The sequence below is a fragment of the Mixophyes fleayi genome, chromosome 2 (assembly GCF_038048845.1).
Source record: "Mixophyes fleayi isolate aMixFle1 chromosome 2, aMixFle1.hap1, whole genome shotgun sequence".
In the NCBI taxonomy this organism is placed as follows: Eukaryota; Metazoa; Chordata; class Amphibia; order Anura; family Limnodynastidae; genus Mixophyes; species Mixophyes fleayi.
The window spans coordinates 249,298,044-249,320,888 of record NC_134403.1 but is presented as its reverse complement, the minus strand read 5'-3'; the positions used below and the strand labels follow the sequence as shown (position 1 = coordinate 249,320,888).

At 41.2% G+C, this 22,845-nt stretch overlaps 2 protein-coding genes across 4 annotated transcripts in view; both read right to left on the bottom strand.

Moving 5' to 3' along the window:
* Positions 1-1,587: 1,587 nt before the first annotated feature.
* On the bottom strand, positions 1,588-13,119 carry PIGV (phosphatidylinositol glycan anchor biosynthesis class V). 2 transcript variants are annotated; one of them, XM_075195780.1, is made up of 4 exons: positions 13,049-13,118; positions 4,634-4,751; positions 3,450-4,541; positions 1,588-1,924 (listed from the first exon to the last, which is right to left on the bottom strand). In XM_075195780.1, exons 1-4 carry the CDS (start codon positions 13,057-13,059, stop codon positions 1,682-1,684), a joined length of 1,464 nt encoding a protein of 487 aa, XP_075051881.1. In that variant the 5' UTR covers positions 13,060-13,118; the 3' UTR covers positions 1,588-1,681. The 2 variants fall into 2 exon arrangements, with proteins under 2 accessions (XP_075051881.1, XP_075051882.1); XM_075195781.1 differs by lacking the exon at positions 3,450-4,541 and having other exon boundaries at positions 13,049-13,119.
* A 4,957-nt stretch (positions 13,120-18,076) lies between these two features.
* ARID1A (AT-rich interaction domain 1A) overlaps positions 18,077-22,845 on the bottom strand; it is a 35,509-nt gene continuing 30,740 nt past the window's right edge. For both annotated transcript variants that reach the window (XM_075195779.1, XM_075195778.1), the window contains exons 18-20: positions 21,921-22,803; positions 21,241-21,371; positions 18,077-21,106 (exon numbers count right to left, since the gene is read on the bottom strand). In XM_075195779.1, coding sequence (XP_075051880.1) covers positions 19,448-21,106; positions 21,241-21,371; positions 21,921-22,803 — 2,673 coding nt within the window. In that variant the 3' untranslated portion in view covers positions 18,077-19,447. The remainder of the gene's footprint in view (positions 21,107-21,240; positions 21,372-21,920; positions 22,804-22,845) is intronic.

Below are 22,845 nucleotides of genomic sequence, written 5' to 3'. Positions count from 1 at the left end.
AGATGACAGAGCATCTCCAAAATTGCAGGTCTTGTTGGGCATTCCCAGTATGCTGTGGTTAGTATCTACAAAAAGTGGTCCAAGGAAGGTGAATCAGGGACAGGGTCATGGGGGCTTAAGGTGTGTGGAGAGCGAAGGATAGCCCATCTGGTCCAATCCCACAAAAGAGCTACTTTAGTACAAATTGTTGAAAACGTTTATGCTATGATGCCTTTCTATCATAGCCAGCATTCAGTGCTTTGAAGCTTGCTGCATAGCTGCAGACTGCCAATGCTGACCCCCTTTCACCGTCAAAAGTGCCTATAATGGGCACGTGAGCGCCAAAACTGGACCATGGAGCAATGGAAGAAGGTGGCCTGGTCTGAATCACGTTTTCATTTATATCATGTGGACGGCCAGGTGTGTGTACGTCATTTACTGGGGGAAGAGATGGGACCAGGATACCCTATGGGAAGGAGGCAAGACGGCGGAGACCTTTGTAAACATTGTTGCAGACAAAGTACACCCCTTTATGGCAACAGTATTCCCTGGTAACAGTAGCCTCTTTCAGCAGGATAATGCACACTGCAAAAAAATTTCAGAAATGGTTTGAGGAGCATGACGGAGGCCAAGTTAACACCTTGAATTCTAAGTTCCCTAGATCTCAATCCAATGCTGGAAAAACAAGGCCGAGTTATGGAGGCCCTACCTCGCAACGTACAAGACTTAAAGGATCTGCTGCGAACGTCTTGGTGTCAGATACCACAGGACACCTTCAGAGGTCATTTTGGTGTCCATGCCTTAATTTGTCAGGGCTGTTTTGGCGTGAGAGGGACCTACACAATATTAGGCAGATATTTTTAATGTTGTGGCTGATATATATTACACATATACATACACACATATACATACACACAGAGATTAATTTAAATGTGTACCGACTCTTTGATCCAAAATGAGATTTTCTTTGAAAAACTCCTTCAACTGGAGGAGTCAGGAGTCTACCCATTTTTAAATTAATTTCCAAATCAAGACTGTATAATTCGTTGGAACAAAATTAAATCCTTTGAAAAGTACTCCATGCACAATTCAGTTAAATAATACTTAGATAACTTCAAACAACCAAGGGGAAGGCAATTTAGTTTTAACATTCTTTCCTTTGTCTCCCCTCCTCAGGCGGGGCCTCCCACTGTTATAAATCTGCTTATTGCCCTCATAGCAACTTGACAATGGTGTGAATCCTCAGTATATGTTTTTTGCATTCCTGTCTGAGGAGACACTATCATCTACTGTTTGTAAGACAAGTGCCAATCTGGATTTAATTGCCTTCTGTAATGTCTTATTTGTTAAATATAAATACCAGTAAGGCATCAAATTATAAATTCACTCGTCGTTGATTGCAATTACAATAATCAACAGAAGTATTTTTGTCTTTCTATACCTTGTGTTATTTCAAACCACCAAAGCAAAATACATTCCCTTTGTGGTGTAAGATTTGAAATACCAGTTTATTAAAAACAAACCACAAATGCTAGCAAAGGATTATTATAGCATCTCCTACATAGAATCTGGAATTGATGGAAGCCACTTGAAGGAATTAGACAATCGTTCATAGTATTGATAAATACATTTAATTACAATATGGGTTACTGACATTGTGCACATCTTTCTGTCCTTCTAAGCTCACTCCACCAAAATTCTCTTATGTCCAAGGTAGGAAGTTCACATGTAAAGCTGTTCCAATCACCCAATATCCTACAAAATAACCAAGAAGAATCTGTGTCCGTTGTTGGAGAGAATTCCAAGCCCAGAGTAGACGAATGACTGGATTGGAGGCAGTCTTACTCTTCTCAAGACCCCATATCCATGGCTCATTCTTTTGTAGCATATGAGAACAGAACCAAAAGAGCACAGGACAGGAAGAAAATAATAGCCTGGTGAGAACCTGTATGGAAAAGAAACAAAAAAAAACACATCCTTTCTGTTATGTTCTTGGTGGGTTTTAGTAGAACAGTAGCTGGACAATATCAATAGCATCCATGTAAACATATCAGAACTTGCAACAATTTATGTCATTATTTTAGGCCAAGTTAGTGGCAGCATTGACAAGGTTTGGGGAGTAGCTTCCAGCTCCACCCTACCTAGCCCACACTGTCTAGACCAGTGTTGGCTAACCTGTGACACTCCAGGTGTTGTAAAACTACAAGTCCCAGCATGCTTTGCCAATATATAGCAGCTTATTGCTGGAAGGGTATGCTGGGACTTGTAGTTTCACAACAGCTGGAGTGTCACAGGTTAGCCAACACTGGTCTACAGTCTAAAACGCAAGTATACTGCTGATATAATAAGATACAAATAAGACTTGGCATGCTTTATTTAGCTTGATGTGATGGTTAATCTAGGTAGGGTGCATAAACCATGTCTACTTTAATTCACTTCCCTTCACAGCCCCCTCATCTGTCATAAGTGCCTTCCAAAATAAAGTGACTGTACATTATTTTATTAAAGATGTGTGGAGGTTTGCCATACCAAATAAATGCAGTGACAGGCATATGGGTGACCTCGCTGTTCACAATTTACAAAAATGTTACAAAGCTGTAAATGCACAATTAACTTTGTCCATTTTATCGAACAACCCCCTTTCCCCAGTGCGTTGGATTAGAAAGTGAGTCCATCATTTCCTCCAGGGTCTTATGGGGTCATTGTCTCCTCATTTCGCTAACCTCTCTCTACAGTTGCATACCTCTTCAAGTCAATGTGGAGGTATTACCTCTCAATACCCCTTATTTCTTGATTCAGCAAACCCTGATTTTCCCCCTAATCTCCATGTGCATACTTTTTTGGAAACAAAAACTTCGCTTGATAACCCCAATGTACCCCTGTTCGTGTTGTAAAAGTAATGGCTAGGTGAAGAGGTTCTCTGTCTGAAAAACTGTTCCCTACAAATGGTAGGCAGATTTGCACTTTGCTGATTAAACAAATTTGAGTTTATTCCCTTCGTAAATAGACGTTCCACACTGTCCTAGGCTTAAAATTAGCCTAGCGCTGTGATAGTTTCTTCAAAGGCATTTTACAGAAAACCTTAATAGAAGATGCTTTTAATATACTGCATAGGGGCTACATTGTTCCAAACAGTCTCCCATCAGCTATACCCTGCTTGCCCAGAGTTATACAGGCTGTGTGGAAGGAGGCATACTTTATGGACATATCCAGTAGGAGATGCTTTCCCCTTTTGAAAATCTGCTATTGGGAAATAAACTGCTGGGACTGCAAAACTTTGCACACTGACTAGTCCAGTTTATCTGCATGATGGCTAGATTTCATCTTACGGCCATGAGAAACTTTTCTCTCAGCATCTCATCAGTTAATAACAACATACTTCTACTACTATAAATTGATTGTATTTTGTCATCCTTGGAAAGCATTTACTAGCTTTCTGCAAGTGCACCCCCAACACAAACCTGTTTTACCTGCACATGCATACACAGGATTCCAAACCCTGTTAGAGCTGCTAGATGAGCTACGTAGACAAACACTTGATGTCCATAGTATCCATTAGCATGCTTAGTCTGTACTTTCCAGAGACCCAAAGTTCTGCATATATCTAGATTATAAGCAACATATTCCAATATTGCAGAAATGGCCAGAAATATAACAGGTACAGCCAGCAGGAAGTTGGGCAATTGATGAAGCTGTAAGTAGCGAAGAAGTCCGACATCCCAATATTCACTCTGTATTTGGGAATACGCCAGTGGAAAGCGGAATGAGCACCATATGGGAACAGGTCCCCTGCGCACACGGTATCCTTTATCCACAGCCAGTTGTAGAAGCTCTTGTGGAATTTGATCTTCTCCGTGGGACACTAGACAAAACCGGATATAACAATAACTTTGAAAAAGGACAAATGGTAGAATAACCAAAAGAATTCCACAGAGTTTCTTAATAAATTGTCCAGAACGGCCCTTCTTCTGCACAACTGCCTTTAATCCAGAATGCAACAAGAAGCCAATATTAACCAGACCATTGGAACGTGCAGCAGTGGCAAGTGAAAAAAAGGCACAACCTGCAAGGATTCTACACTTTTGCAGCTGCCACAACCCGCTGAAGGTAGCAAGTGCAAACAGACTCTCAGAGTAGGTAGCAGTCATAAAAATGGAAGCTGGATTCATGCAAAAGAGAAGTGCAGCGAGGAATGAGGAACGCCGGGACTGCAGTGTGACACATCCAAGAAGGTACAAGGAGACTGCAGCCAGTGTACAGCAGAAAGTGTTTAGAAGGGCAGAGGAAAGCAGCAAGCGACTGCGTAGTGTCAACACTCCTGATAGTGGCAGAAGCGGTCCATGTGCTAGGCCTGTGATAATAAAGGGGAGTAGGGGGAAAAAAGCCATGTTGTGCTCATACACGTATCCATATTCAGCTATAAAGAGGAAGTGCTCTGCATCCCACCGTCCTAAACCCCCCAAAAACAGCTCTACTGCACGGTCTCCAAGAGTACATGGCAAGAGTCTTGGTGGAGAAAATGCATCAGCAGTATGATCTGGCATCAACAGATTGAACACTACCTAATGGGGAAAAAAAGAGAAACAAATGCACAAGGCATTAAGAGTATGGTCTTGTGTGTCATCAACAGAAATTTCTGATTCATTTCTCTCACCTGCATTAGGAGTGTTATTCCGCGACACCACAGAGAGAAGCGTACTATCTCCTGTAAAAATGAGTCATGGCTTTTCCACATTTCACGATGAGCCCAGTAGCAATTCCAAAGACAGGATCTAGTAGAGAAAAAATAGACCAGGGATGGTTTACATCTCTATGACCAGAACCATATCCCTGTTTTTAGTTCAGTTTTTAAACTCATATTCTACTTAAGAATTTGTTATACGGTTTTATTTGGTAGGGACAGATGGGACAACTAAGGGCTTATTTTGATAACATTGAATTAGAGGGCTTTTTATATTCCATCCATTAGCTAAAGAAAACCAGACCAAAAAAAAAGGTTCCCATATTTATTTTTACCATGGGTAGTTACATTTTGAAAGCAATTCCAGAAAATATCCATGACATGTATTCACCCAAGAAGAGATACCAAGTATGTGTACTTTTAATCAAGGTCTTGGAGAGTTATAGGGAAAAAAAACAGGGATGTTTTATTTTAACTTTTATTTTTCACATTTTTATTATTTAATTAGGAGAAACCTTTAGGAGTCAGACTCAAATAGGTTCCTAATGTTTTTATTACCAATAGATCCAATATAAACTGGAGTAACAGCAGTTATGGAATCTCTGTCCACACGTAACTTATAGTAATGCCTTGAACAGGAAAGCCAATTTAATTAATTGTCTTTAGCTAGGACCCTGGCCTGTCAACATGGAGAAAATCCATGAAGTCACTGGGATTTTTTGTTACAGTGCATTAGCATTAAGTTTAATGCGATAGCACCAAGCAACATGACATCAGAATGTTTGTGCAATTATTGAGCCAATAAATGATAACTCCCATTCCATCTATATCCCTTGTAACAGTCACCAAGATGCCTGCAGCATGGCTGGAACATCTAAGGTTTAAATCTTACACAAAGCTAAACACAAAATATTTGAAGGTGGGGGCAAGCCAGGCTGTCCCAGGCCTGCACAGAAGTGTTACTAAGAGCAATAAACTAAACAATATTACCTCACAGGAGAGTAGGCTGTGTCTTCTAAACTAAAACGCACATAACATGCTGTATAGGAAAATGTGCACATAACACACTTAGAAAGCACTTGTTTGGAAAAAAAACAATGTAAAAAATGTCCGATTTTAGTCCCCAGTGTATGATGTGTAGGATGAAAGCCATCTATATTGCCTAAAAAGTAAAGTGGTATATATCATTTCAAAATGCTCCACGTGAAGGGAAATGGTTTTTAAAACCGAGGAGATATGGTATTTTGATTTCGCCATCAGCCACAAATCCCATAAATATAGGCACATTGAGCCCGATTGAGTGTAAGATGTACAACTGTTTGTATAGCATAGCTTTGCACTTTCTCCACACTGCGCATGCGCAGAAGATGTGACTCTATACACCTGAAAAGGCATGACGGGGAGGAAAGGGGTGTGCTAATGTAAGTATTCTACAGTAAGGGCAGAAAGATTGAAGTATAATATCTTGATTAATATGAAGAGTGGAAACTACATTAGGCATAACTACTTTATCAGAGTGAACGCTCAGAAATTACACCACAAAGAATGTAGTTCTCCTACTCTCCGGGTAGATGAGATTGCTACTAGAAATAATGCTATAAAACGAGAGATCTTTTAACGGTTCAAACAGACTTGACACCAGTGCTTATAAAAACAAGATTAAGATCTCAAGGTGCAACAAGGGAGAAACTCTTCAGTGCTTGAAAGAATCACATCACAAGATCATTTCTTGCTAACTTTCTGTCCAGCAGAATGCAAAGTGCTGATACCTGACCCGTTTAGGTGCAAGGTTTGTAGCAGGCAAGGACATCAAATTGTTTTTTCTGCCTGGCACAGGATTGTCAATAATTCCTGCATTATGGACCTACTCCTTGTGCCTCCTTGGTTTATAAATGCCACTACCGTACAGTTGTTGGAAGAGATCTTGAGGTGCTTGTAATATATAAAAAAAAAAAAAAAAAAAAAAAAAAAAAAAGTGTCCACACTGCTCTCATTTCCATAATGATTGCATGTGGCTTCCTTTCATTCTGAAGCAATGTGCCCTGCACCACTTCTGTATGTAGTCATGGCCAAAAGTTTTGAGAAAGACACGAATATTGGTTTTCACAAAGTTTCCTGCTTCAGTGTTTTTAGACCTTATTGTCAGTTGTTGCTATGGTATACTGAAGTAAAATTACAAGCATTTCATAAGTGACAAAGGCTTTTATTGACAATTACATTAAGTTTATGTAAAGAGTCAATATTTGCAGTGTTGACCTTTTTTTTGGAAGACCTCTGCAATTCACCCTGGCCTGCTGTCAATCAATTTCTGGGCCAGATATTGACTGATGGCCGCCCATTCTAGCCTAATCAGTGCTTAGAGTTTGTCAGAATTTGGGGGTTCTGGTTTGTCCAACCGCCTCTTGAGGATTCACCACAAATTCTCAATGGGATTAAGGTCTGGGGAGTTCTCTGTCCATGGACCCAAAATTTCAATGTTTTGATCTCTGAGCCACTTAGTTATCACTTTTGCCTTATGGCAAGGTGCTCCATCATGCTGGAAAAGGCATTGATCGTCACCAAACTGTTCTTGGATGCTTGGGAGATGTTGCTCTAGGACGATGTTTTGGTACCATTCTTTATTCATGGCTGTGTTCTTAGGCAAAATTGTGATTGCAGCTTTGGTGGCAGACCCACAGTCAAAGGGCTCTTCTAGCTCCCATTGTAGAGGCCACACTCCTGGTTTAAAGTGTAATGAAATCTAAGGATGCCTCACAAAGGAAATCAACCCCTTTCTTTAGAACATCAATATTTCTGCGTAAACAATATTTATTACCTCCATCTTGCACTTTCCTAATGCAGAGTATCAGTCCAAATTGTAAGTGCTCTAGAAAGGGAAGCCATTGCCACTACGTTCTTAATTGCACTCCTATATCATCCATATTCCTGTAGATATGTGATCTAGATCGGAGCCCTTTGGCTTTTGTGGGGCAGGTACTAATTACATAATCAACAGCTGTGGTGCACTGTCTGACCAGCAAGTTGCAGCCCAGGGAGCAACCCCTGTCCACAGCTAACATTCCCCTATGGTGCTATCCCTCTGCATCCAAAGACATTTTCAAGTTAGCCTGCATATTAATAATTTTTTATATATATATATATATATATATATATATATATATATATATATATATATATATATATATATATATATATATATAATTTTATAAAAAAATCCCTCTACAAAAAATAGATTTTAAAAAAAAATCCCTCTACATTCTCAATGCTCTCTCAACTGAAGGCACAGGGAAAGACACCTAAAGAAAAGAAGGAATTGCACTACAAACATTTTAGAGGTGTCTCCTGTTCCTCTTTTGCAGAGCAAGGAGTTAATCCTGTGTAACGGCTGCCATGGAGTCAGAATGGGAGATGTGTTTTTTGTCCTTTAATTGCCAAAACATATATGTATATTTTTTTTTTCTTGTTAGGTTCAGTGGGAGTAAATTATTTTACTCTAATAATTATTGGGGGGGGGGGGGGGGGGTGATAACGTGCTATTTTTGGTCTTTGGTTGGAAGATATACACAGACTATAGATTTCCTATTGTAATAAATAAGGAAGATCAAAAAGTAATAAAAACATTTTTTTTTGTTTTTCTATATACCTTTTACACATCTGGGCCAACATTATCACTATTAATACTATTATACTATATAAAAAGACCTGCTTGAACACATCTTCAGTATTGCTGTATTCCTGTGACCTGAAGATTAGACCCAAAATCTAATCCGTTCTCCGGCTGTCTCTGAGGTTTGGACTCTAGCTTTTCCAGTACTACCGCTCTGCCTGCTACCCATGCAGCCCTGGTCAGTGTGATAGGCCAGGGGGGAATCCATCCACAGCTTCCCTGATCCATAGTACGAAGTTAGGAGTACCAGCCCAGGTACACCAGTAATGCGATACACTCGCAGCATCAGTTACCCATAAGAAACCCGGTTCTGGATGCCGGTATAGGAGTCCAGTGGTAGCAGCATTTGTAAGCCCCCCCTAATGCGGCAAGAGGACGCATTTGAAATAACAAAAGGGAGCGGTGGCAAAGCAAGTCCAGCCGGTTCCCAGCAACAACAGACAGGGTGGCATAGGCAGTCTATCTTGTCACAATATCTTTTCTTTATTTACTTGGGATGATCACCGTTTAAGCATATATACACTGTGGACCGTTTTCTATGGGCCCGATTCATTAGGACACGCATTCCGAGTGCAACCGTGCTCGGAATTTGACGTCCGTATTTAGGCTTTGCGTGCGCCCGAATTCATCAAGCCACAGGATCTCAAGACCCGTGGCCTGCTGAATTGTAGTGCAGGTCTGCTGTAGTACACAGGCACATACATACATATATATGTCAGCGCCAGCTGAGCAAGCAGATCGGATGGCATTACAGCTGTCTGACTCACCTGCTCTTTACTATGTAAAATAGATTTTTTAAAAAATGCTATGCCCCCCTCCTAATGCTATTAAGCCTAGTGCTAGTTTCCTCAAAATCGAGGGGTTTTGACAACCAGCACTAGACCAGCCGAGGTTGTTGCACTACAGCAGTAGGACACGCGGCAGGGGTCCTCCTGCCATAATGTCAAAACCAACCCCAGGCTCTTCAGCAGAGGGCTGGATTCACTATGGACTGGGGTCTACAAAAAATTGTGCGGGTTTCCCCCCTAATGAGACCCAGCCAAATGCTGAAAGCACTAGGGCTCTTCCTACACCCCTGGGGAGGTGGGTGTAGAGTAATGTGGTAGTAAGGAAAGAGTGTGTAAAACACCATTTTGGTTTGTGGAACTACAAGTCCCAGCCAGAGCTGCGATTAACAGGCTTGGACATGCTGGTGGTTGTCAGCTGTCCCAAAAAATAACATTTCAGGTCCTGAAGAGTTGTCCAACCAAAAATAAAGAAATACACACACACACACACATATATATATATATATATATATATATATATATATAGAAAAAACAAGTAGGGCGCCCAATGTGTAATATCAGATAGAAATGGGGACGATGTAATAAACTGCGTACCGTAAGGATTCCAGGATCATGTAGTGTGGTAGGAGTTCCTCTTCAGAGGTAATACCTCCCCCTCGCCCACAGGAGGACGACAATGTGGGAATATAAAAAGCACATATAGTGTGGTATGGTCGTATAATATAACACCAATTGTGATGAATCCTCCACCACGATCAATAGTGGAAGCCCAAAACCAAATGACTTAATATTAGGTATACACCTCCAAATGGAAACAAAAAGTCTGCGTACCAGAAATCCTGTTATGTAAGCGACGTAAGTATGCTCAAAATCAACAGTCCATTATTGTGAAATCGATCAGACAGATGTCATAGGCAGACAAAAAACAGAATTGCCATGTCAGAGTAAAAAAGAACGATTTAATAAAAAGAGTAGTATAAACTCACATGAAGTACAGAAATGATGCCAGTGGAATCAATAGCTCAACACGTTTCGTCCCAACACAGTGGGACTTCCTCAGGAGCAAATGTATAAATAAATAAATAAATAAATATATATATATATATATATATATTATACACACACACACACACACACGTTAACCCGTGCATGATACTCATGCATTCTAGTCAAGTCAAGCTACTTAAGGTGTTAAAAAGGTTCTGGTCATGCATTTGGGGCTAGGCCAGGCCAGGCCTCCTCAGGGGAAGAGCGTTACTTCCCAACGTAAGCGCCCTTTTTTAACATTGTTTTGTCCACGTCACCACCTCATCATTCTTCTCCATCACCTCATTCTTCATTTTCATCGCCACATCTATCCAGATGTCTATCCAGACACCGGGATCTCTCTCAGCGGTCCTGAGTATCACACTCCTCTCGCTCTGTCACCCCCGGCAACCACCAACCACTCCCCACTGTCACCCCTGGCAACCACCAACCACTCCCAACTGTCACTTCTCCTTCAATATATATATATATATATATATATATTTTTTTTTTTAAAAAATCTTTATAAACACTTAACAATTAACAAATTAAACACATCTTCGTATACCAAATTTCGGCCCTTTCTGAATTTTTTTCCCCACACACACTAAGAATTTAGTAGGTCAGTGTATAACTCCGCCCAGCAGGTGGCACTACAGCTTGGTTTTATTTTTTACACACACACAGACAGACTAACACACGCCACTAGACATTTATAATATAATATATATATATATATATATATATATATATAACACACATACATATATACACACATACATATATACACACATACATATATACACACACACACACACACACATATTAGGACTACACATACTGAGCACAACATATCAGTCAGCCTAGAGTGACAAAACTCTGAGGTGAATGAATGACTTGACGTTAAAGAAAGCATGTGTGCTATTATGGTGTGCCATGAGGATGAAATAACCATTATTGAGCTGGTTTTTACGATAACGAGAGGGGACTCGTTAAATGCCTGTGCCCCTAGCTCCCAACCACAAGAGACAACCCGCATTCTCCTCCTGGCTGGCGTTAGTCACAGAACAATGCACCCGGCCTCCTCCCCCGTCCCGCTGCCAGCACTCACCATAACACGCTCCTGCACCGTTACTCTTGACACGATTTAAATCCCCCCGGGGTTGCTGCTATAGATGTCGCTTCTGGGTCGTGCAGGTTGCAGGGGGTGGGGCCAGCTTGAGACCTCATGTGGGCGGAGTCTAATGATAACATATCACTGAGGCTCATCCATGTGTGGAACTACACCTGGTCTGGAAACTGCACTATCAGTAATAATTTCAAAACAGAAAACAAGTATGCTTTCAATTTAATAACATAATTTCAGCATGTATTGATCAGTAGCTGCTGCATTTCCCACTCTAGGCTTATACTCGAGTCAATAAGTTTTCCCAGTTTTTTGTGGTAAAATTAGGTGCCTTGGCTTATATTCGGGTCGACTTATACTCGAGTATATACGATAGATATATATATTACATATACACACATATATACACACATATATACACACATACATACACACATACATACACACATACATACACACATAAATGTGCTTGAAAACAATATTTTTTCTTCAGTCCCAACAACCACAAACCATATCAACAGGATCCAACTTAACAGAAAAATAAACTCTTTATAACGGCCGCACTATGGGAGACCATATGCCACAGAATGAAATATAAACAGACGCAAGGTCTATTTATACTGTATGGGGATTTCCCACACGGTCAGAGGAGAACATCATCTTTCCCACGCTTCACAGAGGAGGACATCAAAAACCTGGCAAATATGCACTAGGTGTAATAGTATTAAGAGGGGGAAACCAAGCTTTTTTTTTTTTTTTTTTTTTTTTAAATTATTTCTGACAAAGAGCCGCCCGAACCACCGACTCAACAGGCGCAGACAGATACGTACCTGCTGCGACTGTGTACAACAGCAGCCCTGTGCCTAAATTCAATAGGCCATGGCCCTTGACATCTGTGCCTAAATACAGGTGTCAAATTCTGAGTGTGGGATGCACTCGGAATGCAGGCCCAAATGAATCAGGCACATAGAAAAAAAAAACAGTCCAGAGTGTACATATCTATGCTTAAAAGGCCTTCATTTCATATAAATGAAAATGATAGAGCTGTTTTGCTAGAATAAATAAAATCAAAGCATGTAAATTTGTAATTACATTTTATTACATTATTTTTTATCAACAGTAATGTATAAAGTATGTGGAATTCATACTTTATTAAAATGTATAATTTCAATTTACAATTTATTAAAGTGTAATAGGAGTTGCTTTTTCTCTATTAAAAATATTGGGGGGGGGGGGGGGGGGGGGGAGTTAGTGCCAACTAATGGCAGAAAACGTAACTGCATGCAATCATGCCGATCATCCTTTTCTATGATCATCCGTTTAGTACATCCCGCTTTTTAGTGCGAAACCTGGAAAACACTTTTTTATTTTATCAATAAATATAGTTTTACGAACAAATCGTTCTAAATAAAAACGTGTTTAGAACTTTAAATGCAACATACAAAAGGCATTATAATCCTGTTTTATGCTACTACTAGTGAAAAAAAGGTGTTTAGTGCAGATCGCATTGCAGCCCGGGCGTTTTCATGACTCTTGCAGGTAACGTGTTTCTCTGCAGGATGTACACACAACCCCCACATATATGTCAAAACACGTTGCTATGAACAACAGAGGGCGCTCCAGTAACAGAAATAAACCGTCTGTCAGACAAATTTCCTCACTTTGCAATACCCAGACGAGAGTAAATTCTCACACAAATGCATCACAGCTCTTTCACTCAAATGTTATACTAATTCCACAATGTCCAAACAAGAGCCTAATCGCTAAAAGTCACCACTCACCTCTGAGCCATGTACTTCCTGAGACGTCACTTCCGCTCGCTAAATATTTGTTTCCGGTAGCCTTCCACCATTTCTACTGAGGGCATTTATGGGCAATGACTATACTATCCAGTAATTCACTATTCTTGTAATTAGACACTATGCTGTTCATACGTTAATTTGCTCCTCCTCCCCGTAAAGAACTAGATCGTTGTTTAGAACTAGGGTTGGATTAGCAACCATTACAAACTAACAATGACGCATTTAATACATCGGAGTAGGCCATCCAAGATTGCCGACAAGTAACCAGCATTTCCTCCAGGTGAATATGCAAATCTCGAGCCGTACTTTATATCTAAATGTAGAACAGAACATGTTCATTGTACCATGAACCCAGGAAGAGTTAAGGAACAGTTTAGCTGCAGCAACTCCATTTATCAATGGCAATTACAAGTTTACATTATTAACCTAAAAAAAACCAAAACAAAAACAAACCAGTATCATGATTTTCAGTTCTTATGAGAAGTGTTCTATCAAGCAGTGCCAGAACTACTATTGGTGCAGTAGGTGCCGTGCACCAGGGCCCATGGAGATAATGCATGGCAGATGCAGTGGGTCAAGGGCCCCGATTTCCTCCTCCTTGCATTGGGGATCACAGCTCACTAGACTAGTTCTGCCTTTGCTATCAATCAATTCTGTGGCGATGTATCAAGGTTAAGCTTTTTCTTTTATTAGAATTTTGAAGTCTCTCACTCTCTCTGATCTATCTTGTCTTATATTCACTTAATAAGCTTGGCCATGTAACCACCACCACTACCCATTTAGTGCCAATACAGATTGTAGATAAGCTATTGTTTGAGGACAGTACAAACGGAAGTTAACCACACAATAACCAACAATTGGCCCATAACATCATTCCTGATCATCAAAGTTGCTCAAATGACAGGCAGGCCTGCCAACAGAAACTGGGGCCCATTACAAATCAAACAGGCTGCTGACCCCCTCCATGTAGTGTGGCGCTATAACACCCAGGCCTCCCCACCCTTAATATCCACTATACACATTAAAAATAACACCTCACCCCTTAACATTACTACCCCTATATATTATAAACCCCCCACCCCAGATGTCACTTACACATTTTTCAAAGTAGATGGAGGCAGAGGAGTGGAGCAGACAGGCCAGGACAGTGGCAGGAGGAGAGAGGATGACTGAAATGGGAGGAGAGAGGTAGAGGATGGTAAATAAAAGGAGAGCTGTAGAACTAGAAATGTAGACTTCTCATTGGTGGCTTGGTCGCAAGAGGTACAAAATAATGCCATCTTTAGGACAGTGCTGGCCCAGATCATGCCACACAGCTCCTTCAAACCTAGGGCGCCACTTAGAATGAGAAAGGGCCTCAGCAGATTGAAAAGTGTGTGTGTGTGTGTGTGTGTGTGTGTGTGTGTGTGTGTGTGTGTGAGTGTGAGTGTGAGTGTGAGAGAGAGAGAGAGAGAGAGAGAGAGAGAGAGAGTGATCTGGGCCCTATACACTGGTACCTTCCGTACTCTCCTAATGGGAGTCCTAATGATAGGATATGATTTTAAATGTGGTAAGAAGTTGAGTACTATTTGCCAGTGTATACAGTTATCTTACAGCTAATGGAACAGACTCATGTACAGGTGTGGTTACAAACAGGATCCACAGGATTCGATTCACAGAAAACGTCGGATTCACACACCCTTATAGCACCTAATTGACATACATACATATCTATATGGCTCTGGGTGGTTTTGTATTCAGATGGGATACAGCAAGATCCTTGTGTAGGATATTTAGTATGGATCCAGCTTTTAACCTCAACCCTAGTGTATCGGTATGCTTGGCCACTCACCAAATGGCAGTATCCTCTCCAATTTTGTGCAGCCAAATTTAACACCAATCAAGGTGAGCAGCAGTATCAGCTGTGAATAACCATCTTAAAAGCATGTATCTATTTACTGTTACACTGTTAAGATAACTGTAAAACATCAAGAATATAATAGATCACTACTATCTGCCTCCTACATCCCCCTCTTTTAAAACATAATACACAATTTTGATGAATACAGGGCTTCGCATTTTAGAAGAACTTTGGCTCAATTTTCTGATAAATATGAACCTGCCAGTGTCAGCTTTAAGCACATTTGTACAAGTTATTTTTACTTATGTTACATGCTGACAATAATGCATTCTGTACACTTGAATGCAATATTTAAATGAAAAATGCAATATATATATTTTTCAGGAAGCTGAGAGCAGAATCTTGGCAGAGCTCAAGACACAAAAATTAGTAAACATTACTACCAAGAGAGCCTTAAGAATATGTCCAAGTTCCCCCTAAACATCAGTTTTTTATTTAATTTCTGTGCGCATCACAACATTTTCAGCAAGCACCATTGGTCTTCAATTATTGCTGCAAGCTAATATAAAAACATCCACCTGGCACTCACTGATAAATCAAACACTGAAATTGTCTTGCTGCAGTGCACTCCAGGAATGTAGATCCACCAGCTTATATCCATTCAACAGCAACAAAACAAACAACGAAACCAGGGCACTTACAGACTTCAGCAAAGGCTACACTTAGCCATATTTATTCACGTTTGACAGCTGGAGACATAGCAGAAATAAAATTAAAGAAAAAAAATGGTCAACAGCTTCACAGTCCCAGCTGTCAAACATTTATAAATATGGCAAAGTGTAGTCTTTTCTGAAGCCTGCGAGTGCCCTGCGTCTTTTTGTTTTATTACTTAATCCTTGCTGCCATATTATAGATGCCAGTAAAGATCTCTGTACCTTACAAAAGGAGAGACCGGTTGACGTTCTGAAAACAGCTGGGAACACATGATCACTGTGATAATGAAAGATCACTGTGATAATGAATCACAATAAAGTCACAAAACCTTTTATTAGCAGCACCCCTCTTCACTTCTATTCTCAGACGAAAGAGTAGCCAGTTGTAACACACAGTAAGAAACAAACATTGAATAAAAATACACTGTTCCCAAGTTAACCACTTAATACGGTGGAAGCTTGGTGCTAGGTCAGTAAAATTAAATCAATTACTACTGGTCCTATAACTGCCTCAAACAATCTAGTCTCCCCAAACTTGGTATGATTTAGGTGGTAAAAAATTTTGGGCAATTTTCTATAGCAGCACTAAGTATATAAAATAACTGACGTATTCAGCTAAAGTTACTTCTGGCGAAGTAAATGCAATCCAATTGAAAAACAGGCTTGACCTCCAGTCACATTTAAACAAATTATACACCATTTTGATTGTTCCAAACCCCTTCATAAATGTATAGTTGATCATGTTGTGTGACTAACATTTTATACAAAAAACAGCTTTTTCCAGTTAGTTTTCACTAAAGGCTCACTACATGCTGCAGACGGAACTGCCAATATAAAAATCTGGACGGGTGGTAAATATTGTAGGGTGAGGACCACATCCAACAGTATATGATGCCCTGGCAGATTAAGGTGTTCACAACAAAACAGCAACATATTTCAGATTTAGCCACACATGCACCTTAAGTCTTCATCTCCTATCGCTTTTCAGTGTGCTACAGACAAATCGTTTTTGCAAATGGAGAATTTTTATTTTTGAGAAGACACCAAGTGGTAGACTGCAAATATATATTGAATGTCTGGGGGGAAAAAAAAAAAAAAAAAAAAAAAAAAAAAAAAAAGGGCCCCATAAACTTCCTATGGTCCGATTTATACAACAACCAGCTGTATTATCATTCAAACTAATACTGCAGGAACAAGTTTATTGGTTTGCAATGTGAATCTGAAGCCAAGCTGTTTCAATATGCTAGTGAGTTAATGAATGAAATTGCTGGTGGTTTCAATGGCTTTAAGCACCTGTGATTTCATTGGATAAAACATTAGGTCTTCTGATCTAAAATAGCAGGTGAAGAAAACAAAATTAGGTATCAAAAGAAAAAAAAAAAAATGTATTCCCCAGATGAGGGGGAGAGGATGATATTAAAATAAAAAATAAACTTGTGAAGTTTAAGGGTATTGGTAGATTACAGTGAAACTTTTCTGTTTCGTTAATGACATCTTACAAAGACCACAGATTTTATGGAAGTACACACATTGTATGCTAGAACTTTTCTCAGTATCTTTGTATGTATTGAGGTTGTCTCAGTACCACACATTTCATATGCTCAATGTAATTCTCTGCAATGTCTTATCTTGTATGTATGTCTGGACCACTTCAATTTCTGGATGCTGAAAGTGTCTGAACTTATGAACACAGCTGCTGTTCTGGATGCTTGAAGTAGTTCATAGTAAGCATTTCTGTAGGTATGTGCAGCTGCAGTGTGCCACGGCTTCTCGCCGCGTATGCAGGATGCAATATTTAAGAACTTAGGCTACAATTTAATTGTCCAGGGAAGATATACTGGATCAGCTAAATCTCTGCAATATGTATGACTGGAACAAAAGAAACATACAATTAAACATTGTCTCCAGGAATCATACCGCAACATAAACCTTTTTGTAGAGTTAATGACCTCCATCAGTTCACTACAGTCTATGCCCAAGACTTAACCTTAGCAGACCAACCAAGCGATTTTTCTTAGTTGCTAGACCATATGCAGCAATGTAGCTAGTCTGAGTTTACACTTCTCATCCACCCATCCACAGCAGCATACAGATTGACAGACCTAGAGCTACTGCAGTAGTAGCACAAAGTCTGTTAATTTAGAAAGGTTTGGACTTCGATATAACAGCATGCTGGGTGCATATAGCACCCCAGGCAATCAGGAAAGCTGGCCAGCTCTTATAGTTAAGATCATACACTATAAACCGTTAAATGATTCTACGTGGCAAAATACTTAATTCCATTTATGGAAGGTGGACTGATCCTAAAAACACAAATGTAACAGTGTATTGCAGTTAAGTGGGGGAACATTTCACAATGCTGAAATCAGTTAGGAAAGCAGGTTTGTAAACACAAGGTGCCAATTTTCGTCCATTTGTAACATTTATAAGAAAGCGCTTCACAACTCTGTTAACAAGATTTAATGTACATTTATTCTTAACACGGGAACATAGAGTATAAAGATTTCATACTGAATAAATGATATATTCATTAAGCAAAAATAAAAATAAAACAAAAAGGAATCGGCTGAAATTTACATTTTTTCAGAGCTACAAATATGCAGAAATCGCTGGAAAAAAATTGTCAAATTGTTTCTGGAATTGAAACTAAAAAAAAAAGAAAAAAAACAAAAAAACTAAACAAACTCACACCTTGATTGGAGATGGAAGAAAAAAACCAAAAGAAAAAAACAAAATAAAGAAAAACAGAAAGTTGATAGAATTGCTGGATATACAAAGGGTGAAAGGGAGGGAAAAGTGATGGGGAGCCTGCTGCTCTGTGGGTCAAACCATCTGTAAGATGTTCCTCCTTTAAGAGGGTAGTTAGAAAGGTGTTGGGGCAAGTAACCGTGACCCCCTTTATTCTGTAGATCCAGGGAGTAGAGCTTGTTAGGGTGGTGAGGGTTATGTGAGGGAAAAGTTGAGGGATACAAGAGGTGTGTCTTTAATGTACATCATCATATATATACAGACATCGCAGCTTGCAACCTACAAGCTAAAAGGTTAAAACCAGTTATAAGAGGCGATCTCCGATTATTACAATCTAAGTTTAAAGAGGTAAGGGTGTTGCTTCACATGAAACTTTGGGGGAAAAGCGACTTCTCTGTGTCTCTCTCTCCTCCGGAAACTAAAAGCGACCTCTGTCGCTCTCCAATTAAAAACCTACATCTGGAGTCTCTGAGGTTGTGGGTTTTTTCCAGCTCCGTTTGGATTCTGCGGGGTTTTTCAGCACAGTTAAAAAGGTAATGTCTTTCTTCAGGATTTTTTATTTTTTTTTTTTTTTTTTTTAGGTTTTCTTCTGTTTAAAGGTTCAGGGCACACAAATTCTAGACTAAAGATTGCAAGGTGAGGAGTAGGGCAAGTTATTTTGGGGTAAAGGAGGGATTCCTTCTCCTTCCTTGATGGTTCAGAAGTCTTTATCTCCTTAGAATATGGAGCCCATCCCTTGGCTGCTGTGGGGCTCTATTAAACAGTAGAATTGGGGGAGGGAAGTGTAGATACAGTGGAACCCCTTCCCCCTTAAAAAAAAAAAAAAAAAAAGAAAAGAAAAAAAATTCACTGAAATACAGTAGCTTTGGTTAACACCAAAAGAGAGGAAGAATGGGTAGGGAAGGTCCACAAGGGTGGACAGGTCTCCTCTCTGGGGCGGACAGTGGATTGAGACGTAGTTTTTGCATAAATAAAAAGGGAGGATGGGAAGAGGGCATGGAATCAACAGTCAGGGAGGATTCCGTTGTATGGTAATGGGAGGAGCAAACTATTCTGGGAGGATGTCCACTGCAGCCGTCATGACTGGCCGATCAAAAAGAGAACATCGCAGATGACCTGTGACACTGAGCAGTTCATTAGTGGAGACACTGAGATGTCCAGCAGACGAGCCTCATACAGCGTGAACTCAGTGTGGTTCTCCTCAACCTTTGCCAAGGCCAGCAGGGCACGTGAGGCCCGTCGCATCATGTCCGTACTGGTGGGCTCGAAGGGAGCGGAGGGTCCATGTAAGTGGGCAGCTTGACTCTGTTGGAATTGAGTGGCTGCCAGACTATCCTCAAGAAAACCTAACAGGTTACCAATGCTGCCTTTCTGAAGGGCAATAGCCCTTGCTGCTAAGCTATCCCCCTGTGCCAAGTTTGCTAGAAGTACCACTGCCATTTCCCTGCACACATGGTTTTTTCTGTCACTTAGGAATCTCACCAATGTCCCATACAGCTTCTCAAGACGACTGAAAGGTGGTGTGGCTAATATTAGGTCCACATTGCTGTCTTGGATGCTTAATTTGCTCAGTGCTTCTAACACCAATCTCTGGGGTGACAGCACTGCATTGGGGCCCAATGTTAGAAATGGGTCCTGAGCCTCTGCTGATGGACACACCGCCCAGTGTAGCAAACCGTCGAGGATGGGCAGACAAATGCTCTCAGGGTAGGGGGAAAGGTCCAGCTGACCAGAGATGTTAGCAAGAGTGACCAGTGTGTTCTCACGCAACATTTCCAAACAGTCCCACCACCACTCAGCCTTGTTGCAGCTAACTCCTTGGTCTCTGTCCTCCTCCTTTTCATAGGTAAGTGGGGCCTGTTTCCGTTCTGGGTGTTTGTGGTGGAGTAGCACAAGTTTACCAAGTAGCAGCAACAACCCTGGGTGTTTTGACATTTCTAAGTCATTGCCAGGCACAAAAGACAAGCTGCGCAAGATGTTTGATATGCACACGCAACGGCGGGAAAGTGCATCTTGCCAATCTTCCAGTGTGCACAATGGGGTTTCGTCTTTGCTGCGTGGTTCATCCTCAAGAATTTTAAGACCATGTCGATGGTGTGGTGGGGGACTACTGCCTAATGGAAATTGAGATTCCTCCTCTGGGATCTCGCCTCGTTCTGGTGGCAAAGAACTGGACCGGGAACACAGGACATCATCTATGGTGGCAGCTGTGTCCTCTACGCCAGGAATTTGCTGCTCCCGTGATCTGCGCTTTGTTTGGGGACGTTTACGACTAGGGGGCTCAGGACGCCTTTCAAAGTGAGTCTGGATGTGCTCTGTTGTGTCACCCCCTCCTATTCGCCAGTGTAAGAGGCCACTTTCAAATTCTTGCCGACGACCCAACTGGTGAGAGCAGTCCAACACAAAGGCATCTTCCCGTAGTACTACTTTTATAGGGAGTTTGTCAAACTTGCTGGTATGTCGTTGGGAATCCTCACTAGCAGTACAGGGAGCAGAGTAGGCTTTCCTTTCCTCCTCACCCTCATCCTCACTTTGTGGATCCCCATCTGTCAATGATTGGTAGTCCTCCCTGTCACTGCACTCTGCATCACCTATGATTGGGCTGTGAGAATGTGTGGAAGGGTTTAGTAGGATCTTTTGCGCTTGTTCTCCAACTTCATACTCGCGGAGGATCCCAAAGATCTCAATCAGGCAACGACGAAAATATTCCACCAACAGCTCCAGTAACCCAGGGAGCTACATGGATACATTCAGAATATATATAGAGAAGAAAAAAGAAAAAAGGGGGAGTATGTTAGACTGAAATGATTAAACTTAACTGTACAGCATTTATTTCCTTTATCTGTTTTTTTATTAAAGTACAAACTCACCTGACTGAGGTTAAATGTCATGATACTGTTATCATCATAGAGAAGAATGTTAATAGTGTCCAGTGCCCAAGTGCTTTCTGCAAGAAGGCCAGATTTAAGAGACATCATCACACGCCAAGCCTCAGGTGTACCTGAAAATAGAGTCAAAATTAGGCAGGCAAATCCCGATATTGATCTTCGAACACATACATAAACCTAAATCCCTTGTTTGCATATACTGAACTCAACTTTCAAGCATATGCTCATTACACAGTCTCCCATAGATAAGAAAACCTTGAAATTTCTATCCTTCCTGCTTCTTTCAGTAATGCACACCACACTCAACGGGCTCTCCATCTTCTGGCAAAAGCTGACAGGTTGTCATATTGTATACAAATTTACTGCACTTGCTATTTCTCATAGCAAGGGGGAGAGCAGGCAGACATAACTTGTAAGACAACCCTGTTAGCATTTTCTGAAATGGGGACAGTCACTTGAGAAAACATATGTACACTGATAGAAGCAAGTTAGCCTGTGCAGAAAACAGATGTCTGGGGGCAGAGAGAGCGTTCCGCTAGATGCTCTTCATCGTTAAATCCTCTTTCACTTGATAATTTTCTTCAGAACCCAGCAACTTATCCTTACCATAGTAAAATTATACCAATTAATATGCCAATTATATTTGTATTCCAGCAACATACCAATTTCTTTTGCAGTCAGTCGCCTCCTTGGTTTCAGTATAGGTTGTGTGGCTTCCACAGAACCTGGAGGGAAAGTTATGTCCCTGCGGATGAGAGGTGGCTGGGGTGGAGTGGGCACAATATGTGATGCAGGCACAGGTGGTCCAGCTTTCTGCATCTTCAGGAAGGACTTGCTGGGTGAGGTGTGGGCATCCAGAGCCCGAGGGGCGGCTGGACTAGCTACCTGAGGCAGATGATTAGGCATGCTTGGGGAGGCTTGGTATCCAGACTGTGGTGGAGCTCGTGTCAGAGGTGGGCCAGGAGCAGGCACATAAGGAGGCTGCTGCCGGTTAACATGAGGTTGCCACTGACCCTCATGGCTAAGACGCTGGTCTGAATGAAGCATATCTTCTCCGCGCGGTGCACCAGAATGATAACTAGGTCCTTGGGTGTTGGCTGAGGGTGGACCAGGTCTGCCCTGGTAATTGTAGGCCATCTCACCTCGACCTTGCCACATGGCTCCAGGTTGGGACCCTTCAGTAGAGCCTCCCATTCCACTTGGTGGCAGAGGTGGTTGAGAGTTGTTTCCAGGGGCAGAAGACACTCGTTCACGTCCAAATTGAAAAGGAAATTGATTCTGCCCAGCAGGTGTTGGCCGGCGCTCTCCTGCACCTTGAGGATAACTGCTTCCATATTGCCCGTAGGGGTCTTGTGTCTGCTGTGAAGGAGCTGGAGAGGGCTGTCCAGGAGGAGGAACCCCTGACACAGGTGTCTGCTGTTGCTGAGGTTGTGGCTGTTGCTGACCTTGCCCACTCTGCGCCCCAGCAAAGGGAGCATTGTACATCTCCCCCTCGTGGCGTTTAGAAGATGGACCATAAGTACCATCCATGGGTCGCTTGTAATTCTGAAAGATAGAGATTTCATAAAATTACCAAATTGTCAGTTT